This window comes from Carcharodon carcharias, chromosome 12, assembly GCF_017639515.1.
Source record: "Carcharodon carcharias isolate sCarCar2 chromosome 12, sCarCar2.pri, whole genome shotgun sequence".
NCBI classification, from domain to species: Eukaryota; Metazoa; Chordata; class Chondrichthyes; order Lamniformes; family Lamnidae; genus Carcharodon; species Carcharodon carcharias.
This window is the reverse complement of record NC_054478.1, coordinates 125,675,421-125,692,608: the sequence shown is the minus strand read 5'-3', so window position 1 is coordinate 125,692,608 and position 17,188 is coordinate 125,675,421. Positions and strand designations below refer to the sequence as shown.

At 44.7% G+C, this 17,188-nt stretch overlaps 1 protein-coding gene across 1 annotated transcript in view; it reads left to right on the top strand.

Moving 5' to 3' along the window:
- Positions 1 to 17,188, top strand: part of LOC121284728 (trichohyalin-like) — a 172,596-nt gene that overhangs the window by 89,409 nt on the left and 65,999 nt on the right. Inside the window, exons 9-14 of the mRNA XM_041200279.1 lie at positions 469 to 510; positions 4,654 to 4,710; positions 5,429 to 5,509; positions 13,211 to 13,267; positions 14,363 to 14,440; positions 17,143 to 17,178. Coding sequence (XP_041056213.1) covers positions 469 to 510; positions 4,654 to 4,710; positions 5,429 to 5,509; positions 13,211 to 13,267; positions 14,363 to 14,440; positions 17,143 to 17,178 — 351 coding nt within the window. The remainder of the gene's footprint in view (positions 1 to 468; positions 511 to 4,653; positions 4,711 to 5,428; positions 5,510 to 13,210; positions 13,268 to 14,362; positions 14,441 to 17,142; positions 17,179 to 17,188) is intronic.

The following is a 17,188-nucleotide window of genomic DNA, read 5'->3' as shown; positions in this document are numbered from 1 at the left end:
GGCTTCATAAACACCTTCCCCGAAACCCAATTTTTATTTCCAAATTCTTAAGAATGAACTTTAAGAACTAAAACCTCAAACTGGTGTGGTGGGAATTGAGTACATGTTCTCTGGATCATTAGTCCTGTGACATAACCACTACTTTAACCGTACTGTCTGTCAGGTGACTTTGAGAAATGCCTCCTGAACTCGAAACTTGCACCAGAGTGTGTCTCCTGTTCCCTCACTGAACCTTTCGCAGGCCTGTATAAACCAGCCCTCCCCCTCCCGGGTTAACCTGAGGTAGGGCTGGGACATTAAGCAGGTTCTTCAACGTCCATGCTGTGCATGCTGCCTGGTTTCGTGTCTCATTTCACTGTGTGTGACTTTTTTCCTCTCCCTTTGCATGCCAATATGCGCCCCCACCCCCCCAACTCACCCATTGTTCTGGAACTTTCCCTCACTTTCTTGTTGCTCTGTGTGAAACAGGTCACCGAGAAGAGCCGAAAGAAGAAGAAGAAACTGAAGGCCGTATGTAGCAAGTAGCACCTTGGCACTGGGTGCCCAGGAAATACCCAGTGCCCCCTGTGTCGCTCTGTGCCTGCTCTAATCCAGGGGTGGGGGGAGGGGTTGGTGGGGAGTTGGGGGTAGTCTCTCAGTCCTCTCCTTCCCTGACCCTGAATCACTCTTGGTGCCGACCATCATTGAGGAACAGCACAGTTAAAAGCGCTGAATGTAATGCACTCAATCCCTCCCCTTTTAATAAACCCCTATGCTGAGATCAGCTGGGAAGGAGGGAGAGGAACTGCTGTTCAGCTCGGCTAGGGTATGTCCATGGGATGTAGAGGGGGAAATCCAATGATCCAGTGCCGCTTCTCACTGTGTGCACATGCATAGATGTCTAGCTTAACTATGAAGACCCCATGGTAGAATTGCTCTACCTACTCCTGACGCCGATCCCCCAGCCTCCCCCTGTCAGTTGCTTGGGATCGGGTACCAGGGGGCAGCTGCCACTTGTGGATCTTAACTTCAGGCAAGAACTGAAGACAGCTGCGCATGGGATTGGGAATGTGTGGGGCGGGGGCAGTTGGGAAGGGGGCACAGTGGTGGGAAGGAGGGAGCATAGCAGTGGGAGGGGACACATTGATGGGGGTGGGCACTGCCTGTGTTAATGGTGTAATGGTTTCTCTGCATGCACTGCAGGACAGCAACACTGAGCCTGTATAGAAACCTTTGATCCCTTCATCCTTTTCAGAGTCCCATTCAGCAGCTGAACCCACTCACTGTATTTGAGCTTCTACAAGTGTCAGTCCTGGGCTGGACAGGCCTATTCCTCATTGACTCACCTTTAGTCTTTGTTTCTTTCTATGTTCATGAAAACCATGGGAAGTCTTTACAAGGCAGCAAATCCCCAAGGTTGAGAAAAGTAGCGAAGGCAGAGTAGGAAATAAAAAAACAACTTGCATTTATAAAGCACCTCACACATCATTAGGACATCCCAGAGTGCTGCAGAGCCAATTAAGTACTTATAGGATATGTGCCAACCAGTTTGCACATCCTGCAAACAGCAATATGACGATGACCAGATATTTTAGTGATTTTGGTTATGGAGTAATTATTGACCAGGAAATCTGAGGAAGCAGACAGGGCCTCAGTTCAACATTTCATCCATTTGTTAGCACCTCTGACAGTGCAACACTCTCTCAGGTGTGAACTTGGAGAGTGACCGGAACACACAACCTTCTGACTCAGAGATGAGAGTGCTACTCACTGAGCCACCACTAACGTAAATTAAGGAATGTGTAGTTAGGGAACAGCAAATTAGGTTTTTAGAAAGAAGATAGAGTGAGTGAAGGTGAGGTGTCTAGGAGATTAAATCTTTAGGAGACATTGTGGGTCAGGTACAGTAACATTTCCTCTAACACTATCCCATCAAATGCACCTAGGGCAAGTACACCACGGGTTAGATACAGAGTAAAGCTCCCGCTACATTGTCCAAACCTCAACCTTGCAGGGTTACGCTGCATCATTTTTGGAGTTGGTTATCTCTCACCCCTATGAGTGGCTTTGCCTGTTGCTGCCTGTTTGGAGTGGTTTTATGCTGCAGTTACCTGGTCTGGGCATCTGGTTTGAGATGGGGAAAACTCACTCCTCTCGTTACGGATAGAGGAAACTTTAGCGTCACCCTTCTGGGCCGGACTTGAAATCCTGCCTGTCCGTCTCCATGGTGCCACAGTCCTCTACCCTCCACCCTCCACCCTCTGATCGCCACAGATACCAGGAGACTAGTGGGAATTTAGCCTGTAAATTCCTCCCTAGATGAAAAGATCTATTTTGAGAGGAGCTAATAATAAATAAATCTTGTTTAAAAATAAAGAATGGCTGCAACTGAATTGTATCATGAGAACAGTTCTCAGCCTGAGCCCAGCCTGACCCCAGTGACATGAACATGTCTAAATCTGCTCACTGCAGAGATTTTACTTGTTCTGCTATTGGGAGAATTTATCTTTAAAGGGGAGGTGTGGTGAGTTCAGCCTTGGCCTTTCATCTCTGGGACCAGAAAGAAGTCTTCAAAGGTGGCAAGACAAGTTGATAAGGCTGGTAAAAATGCATACAGGCTCTTGGGTTTATAACTAGAGGCATTGAGCTCAAAGGCGAAGATGCTAAACCTTTATAAATCATTGGTTAGGTTCCAACTGGAGTCTTGTGTCTAATTCTAAAAAGCGGCGAGGGTGCAGAGAATGGAGATGTGACTTCAGTTACATGGAGAGACTAGAGAAGTAGGCTTGTTCTCAGAGTAGAGAAGGCTAAGGAGGGATTTAATAGAGGTGTTCAAAACCACAAAGAATAAATAGAGTAAATAAAGGGAAACAGGTTCTACTGGCTGAAGGGATTTTTAAAATTATTTCATGAGATCTGAGTTTCTCTGACAAGGCCAGCATTTGTTGACTGTCATTAATTGCCCTTGAGGAGGTGATAGTGAGCCGCCTTCTTGAACCGGTGCAATCCAGCTGATGTAGGTTGTTATGACCCAGCAGTTGGTGAAGCTGAGTTATTTAAAAATCCCAGAGGGAAACTTTAAACAACTGTCATGATCCTTTTTTTGTATGTGTGAGATGCAGCTCTAAATTCAGGAATCAGATCACCAGTTCTCGAGAGATTTTTATATCAAACTACTCGAGACATTTATTAATTTACGCAACTTAAAAATATACACATGGCTACAAATTACTACTATCATAACTTTTAACAAACTCCCAAACTAATCTCCATTAAGGCAACAACAACCCATAGACTTTAAGCAGACACCAGGCAAAACATTTTCACCGTACAAATTCAAAATGAAGTTCCTTTTACTTTGGTTCCTTTGCAGACACAGTGGTAGGCTTACAGGCTTTGACCTTACATTGCCTCTGCCCTGTACACACAAAACTGTTATCTATTATACCTAGCACATCACATTGAATGTAAATTCTCTTTGTATCACTAGCCCCTTTGAGCTCTACCTCTTCTAACAATAAAGCCCCTTTCATAGTCAATTTTATTAGTAATATAAACTTTGATTGGTCTCTGCTAGTTAGGTGCCAGATTTCACTCCCCTTCCTGAATGCTCTATTCAACAAATGCAAATGCACTCTACCTTACTTACATCTCAAAACTAGTATACCTCAAAGTACCCAAACATAGGTACACCCATAAGGGTGTTAGGAACGGAGTTTCAAGTTTATGACCCAGCAACCAGAGGAGACCAATTAAAGGTCATTTACAAAGAATCATAGATTGGTTAGAACACAGAAGGAGGCCTTTCGGCCCATTGAATTTATGCCAACTTTCTGCAAGTGCAATTCAGCTAGCTCCACTTTCTGGCCATGACCCTATAACCCTGCAAATTTTTTATCTTCCAATTTCCTTTTGAAAGCCACATTGAATCTGCCTCTTCCAGGCAGAGCATTACAGATCCAACCACTCACTGTTAAAAAAAAGTTTTTCCTCATGCCACCTTTGGTTCTTCTGTCAATCACCTTAAAGCGGTATCCTCTGGTTCTCCACCCCTCTGCTAAAGGGGACAGTTTCTCTTAATCTACTCTGTGTAGGTCCCTTTTGAATTTGAATATCTCTAACGGCTAAATATTTGAAAAGGAGAAATTTACAGGGCTATGGGGAAAGAGCAGGGGGAGTGGGACACATTGGAGAGCTCTTTCAAAGAGCCGACACAGAGATGATGAGCTGAATAACTGCCTCTATGCTGTAACATTGCATGATTTGGCGTTCAAGTGTCTGCTTTGTGGGTAAGGGGTCTCAGTAGATGTAAGGGCAGCCCTGTGGGAGTGAATAAGGGTCCTGAGGTGGGGAGCGTGAGTGGTGGGAGGCCTGCAAGTGTATGGGTGGGGAAGTTTAAAGTTATAGGGAGCTGGAGGGTTGACTCTTCACATCAGATGCTTTCTCTTGAGTTCTTGTTAATGCTTCAACTTTGACCTCTTGGAAAAGTGTCAGGTTGTTACAATTTTGCAAGTGTAGGAAATGGAATTGGACTGGGCCAAGGCAGGATTGGGCCAATTTAGGCCAGGTGCAGTACTGAACCCAGTTAATGAAGCTGGGGCCTAACTGATCTCACTGCACCATTCTGTCCTGTGCCTCGATTGATCTTTATGGACTCCTCTTCTCTTCTGACAGGCAAATGGCTTTGATGAGCTGTCCTGTGGACCTGGGCCTAGTAAACAGTCCAGTAGGGTTAGTACTGCCTGTTTGTGTGTGTGTGTGTGTGAATCTTCACTGTCTGAATTCTGTCAGAGATTTAGTAACTGAGTGCAGTTTAAACTGTGTGAATGTTTTGCTATGTTTCTTCCACTCGCTGGTGTCACACAGAGCTTCTGGTATAGTGATGGCAGTTTGAAATCAGCAAGGCAGTGGCTGAGGGAGGAGACAGCGGTTTGTGTGTTTTTATTCTCCCGCCATGTTCATTGTGTGGGGAACAGTCGTGTTCTTCATGTAAACTACCACCTTGGTTCACACGAAAACTACGTGTTATGGTGTTCCATTACCACCATCATCTCCAACACCACCATCACTTTCTCCTGACCTCCCTCTACATTTCACTCTCACCTTCCCTTCACTCGATTTGTTTCTCCATCATCTCCTTAGTCCCTCCCGCTCTCTCCATCCCTCCCACCCTCTCCATCCCTCCCCTCTCCATCCCTCCTGCTCCCCTCATCCCTCCCGCTTACCCCATCCCTCCCGCTCCCCCTATCCCTCCCACTCGCCCCGTCCCTCCCCATCCCTCCCACTCCCCCCATCCCTCCCTATCCCTCCTGTTCTCCTTTGGTTATCCTTTCTCTCCCATCCTCCCTCCCCTCTTCCTCCCCATCTCTCTCCTCTTTCACCCACCCACCACCCCATCCATCCCACTTTGCCAAAGACCAGGTATGACTCTCTTTTCACATTCTCCCAGGGAAGCTACTACTCTGACCTCCCTCTCTATGGCACTGGACTCGGCTCCAAGTCCCACTCGGCATCCCAGAATGGAACTCGGGTCTGTTTCTCTGCTACATTTCTTTGCTGTGTCATGCCGTGTGCTCATGCATACCTATGTCCATGTGTATCAGGATTTATGCCTGTATATGTATGTATACCAATGACTGTGCATGTGTGTCTGTGTTTGTCAGTGTGTGCGTATTCATGTGTCTGCTTTTACCTATGCCTCTATCTGTCGGATTTTGGTTTCCTTTCCCCAACTGAACCCAGATATATTGCAGGGAGAGCTAAAGTATGTATATATATATAGTGTGCATGTCATGTATGGTAGTGTATTTGTGAATCTCTACTGACACTTGCATGTGGTGTGTACTCCATAGATGGCACAGTTATATAATCTGCTCTATAAATGATAAGTATTCCTTTTTAGAATTGATCCTGAATTGCTTCCCGGGGTGCAGTTCCAAGGTGCCAGCTTTCCGCTGGTACCTCGTCCACCTGTGCCCACTCTTCTGTGTGAAAGCGGAGACCACAGCCAGAACTGTTCTTTGTCAAGAGGTGCTGGGGCACTCAGACGAGCAGCTCTGGTGGTCATGCATCTTTGATAAACAGTCCCTTCTGCTCTGGCAGCAGCTGGAGGAGTGAATTTGCTTAGTAGGAGCAACATGGCTAAGACTGCTGCAAACTCCAGCTCCCTCTTCTGGACCCCCGGTGAAGGGGTGGTGTCTAATCCTCAATTCCACCTCCCACCACCATTTCCAATATCCCCACCGAGTTCAGAAGTTTGGGGTTTTCAGCTTCCCCTTGTCAGAGCTCTGGTGTGTGTTATGTTGACTCATTTTAAAGCACATAAACCTCATGGAGTTGACTTAGTGAAGGGTGTTGAATGCCTGAGCCTATTTGATGGACCTTTCAGAGCAGCATAAACATTGGAATTACAAGACCAAAAAGACGAAGATTTATAAGTCTTACTTCTACAAGCTTGGCAGTTGCATGATCCCTGAGGAGGATCACTTTGTTGCCTGCTGAGATCTGGGCTAGGGATTACTCAAAGTTAGTATTGAATCCTTCCTTGGTCTCGTGCATTGCTTCAAGTGTAGGAGCGTATATTCTGATGACAGTGGCATGCTGATTCCTTGGCATTCATGATGTGCTGGCTCATAACTGGTGGGGTAGAGAGGGCTTTAAACTAAATAGTGGAGCAAGGGATCAAGTTTGGGAAGATGTGATAAATGAAATTGAGAAGACAAGGCAAGAGAATAAGGTAAGGATAAGAGAATTGATGATCAGATGGTGACAGGAAGGGACTTAGTGCAAAAATCTAAGAGACTAGAGGTCACAAAAATAATAAAAAGACGGAATTAAAGGCTGTGTATTTTAATGCGCGTAGCATTCATAACAACACAGATTAATTGACATTGCAAATAGAAATAAATATATATGATCTGATAGCTATTACAGAGACATGATTGCAAGATGATAAAGCCTGGGAACTGAATATTCAAGGGTACATGACATTTAGGAAGGACAAGAAGCTAGGAAAAGGTGGAGGGTAGCTCTGTTAATTAAGGATGACATTGGTATAGTAGAGAGAGATGACCTTAGTTCTTTAGATCAAGATGTCGAATTAGTTTGGGTAGAGATGAGAAATGGTAAAAGTAAGAAGTCACTTATGGGAGTGATTTATAGGCCCTCTAACAGTAACCACACTAGGAAGGGTATACAGGAAAAAATAACAGGGCTTGTAAGAAAGGTTCGGTAATAATCAAGGGTGATTTTAATCTACATATAGATCAGATGAATCAGATTAGCAAAGGTAGCCTGGAAGATGAGTTCATAGAGTGTTTTCGGAACAGTTTCTTAGAGCAGCACGTTCCAACCAGAGAGCAGGCTGTACTAGACCTCTTAATGTACAATGAGACGGGATTAGTTAATGATCTCAAAGTGAAGGTGCCCCTAGGTAGCAGTGATCATAATATGATTAAATTTCACATTCAGTTTGAGGGAGAATGGAGTGGATCTAAGACTAATGTTTTAAACTTAAATCAGGGCAATTATGAGGGCATGAAGACAGAGCTGGCTAAAGTGAACTGGGAAATTAAGTTAAGGGATAGGTCAGTAGAAATGCAGTGGCAGATATTTCAGAATGCTCAGGAAAGAGACATTCCAGTGAGAAAGACTCTCAGGGAAGAATATACTATCCATGGCTAACTGAGGAAGTTAAAGATGGTATCAAATTGAAAGAAAAAGCATCTAATTCCATAAAGATGAGAGGCAGGTCAGAAGTTTGGACAGAATATAAAGAACAGCAAAGAATGACTAAAAGATTAATAAAGAGGGGGAAATTAGAGTATGAGGAAAAAAACTAGCTAGAAATATAAAAACAGATGGTAGGAGTTTCTACAGGTTTTTAAAAAGGAAAAGAGTAAGTATAGTGATCGTTGTTCCGCTAGAGAGTGAGTCTGGGAATTAATAATGGAAAGTAAGGAAATGGTGGATGAATTGAAGTTATATTTTACATTTGTCTTCACTGTAGAGATACAAATAACATCCCAGAAAGAAGTGTGAATCTGGAGCTGAGAGAGAGCGAGGAACTTAAATTAATTACCAGGAAAAGGGTACTGAGAAAATTATTAAAACTAAAAGCTGACAAGTCCCCAGGTCCTGATGGATTTCATCCTAGGGTCTTAAAAGAAGTGGCTGCTGAAATAGTAGATGTATTGGTTTCAATTTTCCAAAATTCCCTAGATTCTGGAAAGGTTCCATCAGATTGAAAAATAGCACTCAAGAAAGGAGGGAGTCAGAAAGCAGGAAACTACAAGCCAGTTAGCTGTCATGGGAAAATGCTGGAATCTATTATTAAGGAGGTTATAGCGGGAAACTTTAGAAAATCACAGTGCAATCTGGCAGAGTCAGTGTGGTTTTGTGAAAGGGAAATCATGTTTGATTAATTTACTGGAATTCTTTGAGGAAGTAACAAGCAACATTCATAAAGGGGAACCTGTGGATGTGTTGTACTTAGATTTCCAGAGGGCTTTTGACAAGGTGCCACATCAAAGGTTACCACACAAAATGAGAGCTCATGGTGTAATGGGTAACATATTACCATGGATAGAGGATTAGTTAGCTAACAGGAAACAGAGGGTAGGCATAAATAGGCCATCTTTGGGTTGGCAATTTGTGATAGGTAGAGTGCCACAGAGATTAGTGCCTGGGCCTCAACTATTTACAATTTATATCAATAAAACTTGGATGAAGGAACCAAATGTATGGTTGCTACATTATCTGATAACTCAAAGATAGGTATGAAAGTAAGTTATGAAGCAGATGTAAGGAGTCTGCAAAGGGTCATAAATAGGTTAAGTGAGTGGGCAAAAAATTGGCAGATGGAGTATAATGTGGGAAAATGTGAACTTCTCCACTTTGGCAGGAAGAATAGAAAAGCAGCATACTATTTAAATAGGGAGAGATTGCAGAACTCTGAGGCATTTGAATGTAGTGGTACATGAATCACAAAAAGTTAGTATGCAGGCACATGATTAGGAAGGCAAATGGACTGTTGTTGTTAATTGTAAGGGGAACGGAATATAAAAATAGGGTTGTTTTGCTACAGTTGGTGAGCCCACTTCTGGAGTACAGTGTACAGTTTTGGTCTCCCTATTTAAGCAAGGATAGGAATATGTTAGAAGCAGTTCACAGAAGGTTTACTTGACTAATACCTTATCTTATGAGGAAAGGTTGGACAGGCATCTATTGGAGTTCAGAAAAATGAGAGGTGATCTTATTGAAACATACAAGATCCTGAAGGAACTTGCTGAAAGGATGTTTCCTCTTGTGGGAGAAACTAGAACTATGGGACATAATTTAAAAATAAAGGGTCTCCCATTTCAAGTGATACTGAGAAAAATTTCTTCTCTCAGAGTATCATGAGCTTTTGAAACTCTCTTCCTCAGAGAGCGGTGGAGGCTGGATCATTGAATATTTTTAAGGCAGAGGTAGATAGATTCTTGACTAACAAGGCAGCCAAAGGTTATTGGGGATAGGCAGAATGTGGAGTTGAATGATGGAGCAGCCTCACGGGGCTGAAATACCTACTCCTGCTCCTATTTTGTATGTTAGTATTATCCCACAGGACGAGGCGCTGAAGTGCCAGGCAAGCTCATTTTTGAAGCCTACCTCATGGAGGTGTCATTCCTCTTAAGGAAAGCCCTTCCAGAGAAAAGGTTCCTTCATGTCTAACCTACATGTCGTGTCTTACTCAGGCCAGCAAATTCAATGTCGAGGCACCGGAGTTCCTGAGCCATGAGGTGGTGTGGTGCTCAGGTCTGTCACTGTTGGGGTTGTCCATGAGGTCTTGATGTTCCAGGTCCCAAACTTTATTTTGATGAGTGGAAGATGCCTGTGCGTGATTTTGTTTAACCTGGGGTGGGTTGTTCCACGGCAACCACCGTATGGTGTCAATAGAGCGGTGCCTTCGTCCATTGGCAAGGGTGTTCCAAGAGAATTGGAGGCCAGACCCTGCTACGATACTGACTGAGAATGACTGCCTTGGTGGAATCTTTGATGCCTTCGATGTCAATTTTCTTGTGATGTTGCTTCTATTGCCTCCATTGTTTCAGAGCCAGGCTGATGGAGATGGTGCATTGGATAATGTGGTGATTGGTTCAGCAATCGTCGGTATCTGTCATGATGTGAGTGATGTGGACATCTCTGCGGTCCCTTGTTCAACCAAAGATGTAGTCGAGCAGGTTTCAATGTTTAGACTGTGGGTGTTGCCACGAGGTCTACATAAATCTTTGTAATTTCATTGAAACATTCAAGAAAATGAAGGGGCTTGACAAGGTAGATACTGAGACATTGTTCTCCCTGGCTAGGGAAGCTAGACCAAGGGAGCACAGTTTCAGGATAAGGTGACGATCATTTAGGACTGAGATGAAGAGAAATTTCTTCACTCAAAGGGTTGTGAATCTTTGGAATTCTTACTCCAGAGGATTGTGGATGTGCCATTATTGAATATTTTAAGGCTGGGATAGACAGATTTTTAATCTCCCAGATAATCAAGGGATATGGGGAGCAGGCAGGAAAGTGGAGTTGAAGCCAAATATTATCATACAGGCTCGGTGGAGCCTATGGTCTTCTCCTGCTCCTATTTCTTATGTTCTTAGGTTCTTATGTCTTGTGATTGTCTTGCTGGCAGAACAGGGTGTTGGTTATGAAAAGATCATGTTCTAGACATTTCATCAAGAGGAGGACTCTGTTGGCGTTTGCTTTCCCTACTCCTTCCTTGCCAATCACACCCTTCCAGAGATTTGCGACCTTCCCGACTGTCAACCGTGAAGTCTTATGGTGTATCCTCCTCAAATTTGGCTGCCCTTGGAAATTTTTGACCATCCTTTGCCTATTCCACCGTGATGTCACCAATGGAACCACCACAGGCCCTATCTCAGTGAAGGCTGTGGTCAAACAAGGCTGTGTTATCGCACCAATTCTCTTCTCCATCTTCCTCGTTGCAATACTGCACCTCACTTCCAGCAAATTACCCAGAGGCATAGAGATAATTTAGAGAACCGATGGGAAACTGACCAGTGCCTCCTTCAATCCCCAAAATTACTCCAAGTTCAGTCATTGAGCTCCAATGGCAGTAGTGTGTGCTCACTCAGAAACTGAGCTCTGGGTCATCGTCAACTCCTCCGAAACAAATGAGAAAATAGAACTTTCACTGAATTCACGGAAAACTGAGGTCCTCTTCCAACCAGCTCCCACAGCAAAATGCTTCTCCCCATTGATTAAGATCAGTGACAAGATTCTGGGAACTTTGGATCATTTTCCATTTCATGGGAGCCTCCTCCAATGTGCCAGCTCAGCTTTCAGCCGATTGAGGAAAAGAGTGTTTGAGGACCAGGATCTCAAAGCTGAAACTGAGGTCATAATTTATTGGACAGTGATCCCCCATTCTCCTTTATTCTTCAGAGATTTGGACAATCTATAGCAGGCACCTCAGAGCACTGGAGAAGTACCACCAGAGGTGCTTTCGCAAGATCTTTGAAATCTGGTGCCCAAGAAAGGCAGTCAACAGCAGTGTCCTCTCCCAAGCCAACTTGCCCAGTACCAAGGCATTAATCACTCAAAACCAGCAGGACATGTTGTTCGTATGCCTGAAGCAGCTGGTCTACTCGGAATTTGGTCACTCGGGAGACTCCCAAGGGAGGACAGTGGAAATGCTTTAGGGATGTCCTCAAAACATCTCTGAAGAGGTCAGACATCTCCTTTGGCTCACGTGAGTCCCTGGCTTGTGACCAACAAAAATGGAGATGGTTATTCGGGAAGGTACCAAACACATTGAGGGACTTCATCGGCAATACACAGAGGCAAAGTCGAGGCATTGGAGAGCTCACAAACCTCATAATTCATCCAATAATTCATCTACCCGACCCTTCAAGCACCACCCGCCCCACACATAGCAGAGTCCACAGATCACTCATTGGACTTATCAACCATCTCAGAACTCTTTGAACTGGGGTGGAAGCAAATCATCCTCGATCCCAAAGTAGTGCCTAAGAAGAAGAGTTGCATAAGAATAATGGAGTTATTGAGTAATCATAGCAGTCAGTTTGCATCAATTAGTCCATGACAGGCACAGGAACATCCCCGGGATGGAAGCTTAAGCACAAAATCACCTGTTGCTCACCATATGCTATATAAACCAGAGGACAGATCTCAAATTACTCACACACTTTATTCTGAAAGAAATAGAAACACATTTGCATTTGAATGATACAGCTGACACCCTGACACAGACAGCTGCAGGATGTGTTGAGGTGTTTAAACTGGAAATTGGTCCTGCCTCAAGGATGAAAGTGTTTGGAGAAACGGTGGGGGAGCTGGGAGTGAAAAGTGAGATTGCAGGGGCTAATTAATGTGAGGGAGCAAACACTCCAGGGCTAAAGGCATACTCCTGTTATTGGTGGTAAAAGGGTTTGTTTACAGAAGAACATGATCAGTCAATTAAGATTGTGACTGCTCTGTACCTCAACTTGCATTTCCCACCTTAGCTCCTCAGCTCTTGATACCTATATCCTTCAGAAATCTAGCGATCTCAGTCTTGAAAACACCAATTGTCTTCCAGCATGTACAGGGCAGAGTGTTCCAGATTTTGGACTCCACCGCCACAGAAAATAGTTTCTCTATATTTAACCTATCCCATCCTTTTAATATTTTAAGTACCTTTAACAGATCATGGCTCAATCTTCTAAACTCAAGGCAGGTTTATGAAACCCATTGTAGTTTAACCCTTTTAGTCCCAGTATAATGCTGGTGAATCTGCGTTGCATACCACAAGACCTCCCTGAGCTGCAGTGCCCATAACTAAACACAGTACTTCAGATAGAGTCTGACCAAGATAGGATACAACTGAAGCATAACATTCACCCATTTATATTCCAGCCTCCTTGAAAGAAATGTTCCATTAGCCTTTGAGTGGTTTTTGTTCCTTTATGGTTCCTAGCTTCTTATGATTTAAAACATATTCCAGTTTATCTTCCTTGAGTCTAAAGAGTTAATGACTCATTTCCATGTGTTTGCTGAGCATTGTGTGGGTCTGTATACCATTGCGAACCAGTCTATAAACACTGTCTCACTGCTCAGGCTCTGCATGGTTGCACCACATGTCCATTACTCAGCAATGACCTTGCCATGCTAGGTTAGCCTCCTGTGCTTGTACATTGGTTGTCTTTATTTCACTGTTGTTTCATTCTTCCAGGTGTCTGCCTATGATGGGAGTGGGAGCCGCCGGTACAGTACCTCCAGTTCTCATGCAGTAAGACCCAGTCACTCCCTCTCTCTTTCTCTCCCCCACCCCAGTCACTACTGCCTCTTCCTGGATCCAGCTTTATCCCCAGCTACCCTAGGTGCCAGGATGCTGGTAAAGTTAGCCCAGTTATTCCACGCAGCACTAGAGCTGGCAGAAAAACGATCCTGACTTGGAGTTTGCGCTGTTGGTATGAGTGCCTTGGATTCCCCTGAACCTGTCCCCAACCCTCCAGTATTGTGAGTGGTATGGGTGCAGAAAACTGACAAACAGCCTATACTGGATAGTCACCAGTACAAAAGGACCAGTGGTGGGGCTTTGGTTCAAATTCTTCCTATGTCTTCACCCCTCCCCATCTCTGTAATCTCCTCTAGCCATACAACACTCTGCAAGATCTCTGTACTCATCCGGTTCTAGCTAATTCTTATGCAGCCCTAATTTTAATCATTCCATCATTGTTAGTTGTGCCTTCAGCTGCCTGGGCCCCAACTTCTGGCACTCTCTCCCTAAACCTGTCTACCTCTTTCTCCTTTAAAATGCACTTCAAACCTACGCCTTTCACCAAGCTTTTGGTCATCTGTCCTTATAAAGCATGGTGTCAGATTTTGTTCAATAACACACCTGTGAAGCATCTTGAAACATTTTACTCCATTAAAAGTGCTATATATGGTCGGGGGTGATGCTGGGACCTCACTGTAGGGACAGGTTGGTGTAGGAGTTGGGACAGACTGCGTGTGGACCCAGGATCTCCAAGTGGTGCCTCCTGATTTATCCTAAAGCGATGCCCGCCCTGATCTGAAGCCAGCCCCTCAGATACAGCTCACTTGGCTTTCTTGCTAGCATATGGCCAGTCCCAAATTGGTTCCCTAGGAAGATGGAGCACTTTAGTACAGATGGGTGGCCAGGGAAAGTTGTGTCCCAGACATAGGATTACGCTCTCTCCATTAAACTATCGATGGTTGAATGACATTGCATGCTGTTTGCTTGATGGCATATTATCAGCATATACAGGACTGTTACTAGCTGCTCCTAAACACTATCAGTCTAATCCTAACTCTCTCTCTCTTTCTCTCTATCTCTCTGTTCTTTTCTTCACTCACCTAGACCTCAGAACATAATTGCTTTCTTGGCTCTGGTTCCCGCACATCGTCTCGTGCCAGTTCAGCTCGTGCAAGCCCAGTGGTGAGAATGTTCTTACCTACTCTGTACTGTTGTGATTTTTCACTTTTCTTGCTTGACCCCTTTCAGCCCCTCCCCTTCCCCTTCAAACCCCTACCCTATCTCTCCCTCCCCTCCTCTTCTTCGTTCCGCTCCCCTTTCTCTCCCTCCCCTTCCTCGCCTCCCCTTTCTCTCCCTCCCCCTCCTCCTCTTCCTCCTGCTCCTCTGCTCCCCATCACCTTCTCCCCCCCACCTCTTCCTCCCTCTTCCATTCTCCTCATTTCCTTTCCCTCCTCTCTCATTTCCTTCACATTCCATCCCCTGCTCTGCTTCCTCATTCCCCTTCCTCCTCTGCTTCGTTCTCCTCTTCAACTTCCCTTCCCTCCTTCCGATTCTTCTCTCCCTCCTTTATGCTCTCCCATCTTCCTGCTTGTCTACTTCACAACCTGGACACAAACCTTTAGTGTGTAATTGTTTATCTGGTTACAAGGTTTTGCTCTACAAATCCAGCTGTGATCTTAGATCCTGCTGCAGTCTCATTGAGAGCATTGAACCCAACCCCTAGATCAGTTTTCATCCTGAACTTCTGGTTTTATGTACTGTCCTTGGATTCTCTCAGTCCAGTTGGCATTTATTGGATATAAAAATCATGTAGATACTTGAGAAATTTATCAGACCATCAACTCCATTATATTGCTTTGTGTGAGCTGGGAGAGCCCCTTCTTCTGGGATATTAACTATTCCATTGAAGCCCATCGCTGAATGACACTGGGTTATAGTACTGGTGGGTACAGGTCTGTTCCTGCAAATGCTGGGGTACAGTAGTGGTGGGTACAGGTCTGTCACTGTATAACACTTGGGTACAGTACTGATAAGTACAGATCTGTCCTTATATAACACTGGGGTACAGTAGTGGTGGGTACAGGTTTGTCGCTGTATAACACTTGGGTACAGTACTGGTAGGTACTAGTCTGTCCCTGTATAACACTAGGGTACAGTACTGGCGGAATTGGTCTGCCACTGTGCAATGCTGGGGTACAGTACTGGTGGGTGCAGGTTTGTCACTATGTAACTCTGGGGTACTGCACTGGCATGTACTGGTCTGTCCCTGTATAACACTGGGATACATTACCGGCAGGTACAGGTTTGTCACTGTCTAGCACTGGGTACAGTGCTAGGGGGGCAGGGATCAGTCACTATATAACACCGAGGTACAGTACTGGTGAGTACAGGTCTGTCGCTGTAAAACAGTGGGGTACAGTACTAGTGGGTACAGGTATGTCACTGTATAACACTGGGTTACAGTATTGGTGCTTACAGGTCTGTCACTGTATAACACTGGGGTACAAGTCTGTCATTGTATAACAATGGGGTACAGTACTGGTGGATGAAAGCCTGTGACTGTATAACACTGGGATACAATATTGGTGGGTACCAGTCTGTCCCTGTCTAACACTGGGGTACAGTATTGGTGCATACAGGTCTGCCGCTGTATAACACTGGGGTACAGGTCTGTCATTGTCTAACACCGGGGTATAGTACAGGTGGGTACAAGTCTGTCACTGTATGACACCGTGTATGAACCTATGACTGTATACCACCCAAGTACAATGCTGGTGGGTACAGGTCTGTCATTCTATAATATTGGGGTACAGTACTGGTGGATCAAGGCCTGTGATGGTATAACATTGGGATACAATATTGGTGGGTACCAGTCTGTCACTGTATAACACTGGGGTACAGTACTGCTGGATGTCAGTCTGTCACTGTATAACACTGGGGTACAGTACTGGTGGATGTCAGTCTGTCATTGTATAACACTGGAGTACAATACTGGTGGATACAGGTTTGTCACTGTATAACACTGGGGTACAGTATTGGTGCATGAAGGTCTGTGACTATAACACTGGGGTACAATGCTGATGGGTACCGGCCTGTCACTGTACAACATTGGGGTACAGCACTGGTGGGTACAGATCTGTTCCTATATAACACTGGAGTACAGTAATGGTGGGTACATGTCAGTCACAGTATAATACTAGGGTACAGTACTGGTGGATGAAGGTCTGTCACTGTATAACACTGGGGTACAGTACTGGTGGGTACAGGTCTGTCACTGTCTAACACTGGGTACAGTACTGGTGGGTACAGGTCTGTGACCCTATAACTCACGGGTACAGTACGGCGGGTACCGGTCTGTGACTGTATAACACTGGAGTATGTACAGTGCTAGTAGGTATAAGCCTGACATTGGTGGTGGGAGTAATTTGGGTTAAGCTGTTAAGAGTATTGCATAACAGTGAATTGTTTTGGATTAGGTATGGTTTGCTTTTTGGGTTTTGAAAGCATTACGTTCATTAGCCTCAGTAACCACATTGCGTATGAGCTCATTGAGTTTTATTTGCAATGTTTTGAGCTTCTGACAGTCTCACACTTATATAGGTACTGATTCACACTAGTTGCTCTCACACTGACGACTCATTCTAACTGGCTGATGACCTGCACTGGCTACTGACTCTCACTGGATACAGTTCCGTAAGCACTGATCCTTACTGGATATGTTTTGATTGGCATCTTCACTGGATATGATTCTGTGGGCACTGATCCTTGCTGGGCAAGGGGTGTCAACTAGCAATTGGCATATGAGGGAGGCATAATTGTTTTGACACTAAACTCCTCTCCCTTTTCTCTCTCTCTCCCTGTCTCTCTCTCTCTCTCTCCTGTAGGTGGAGGAAAGGCTGGAGAAGGATTTTGCAGAGAAGGTGAGGAGCT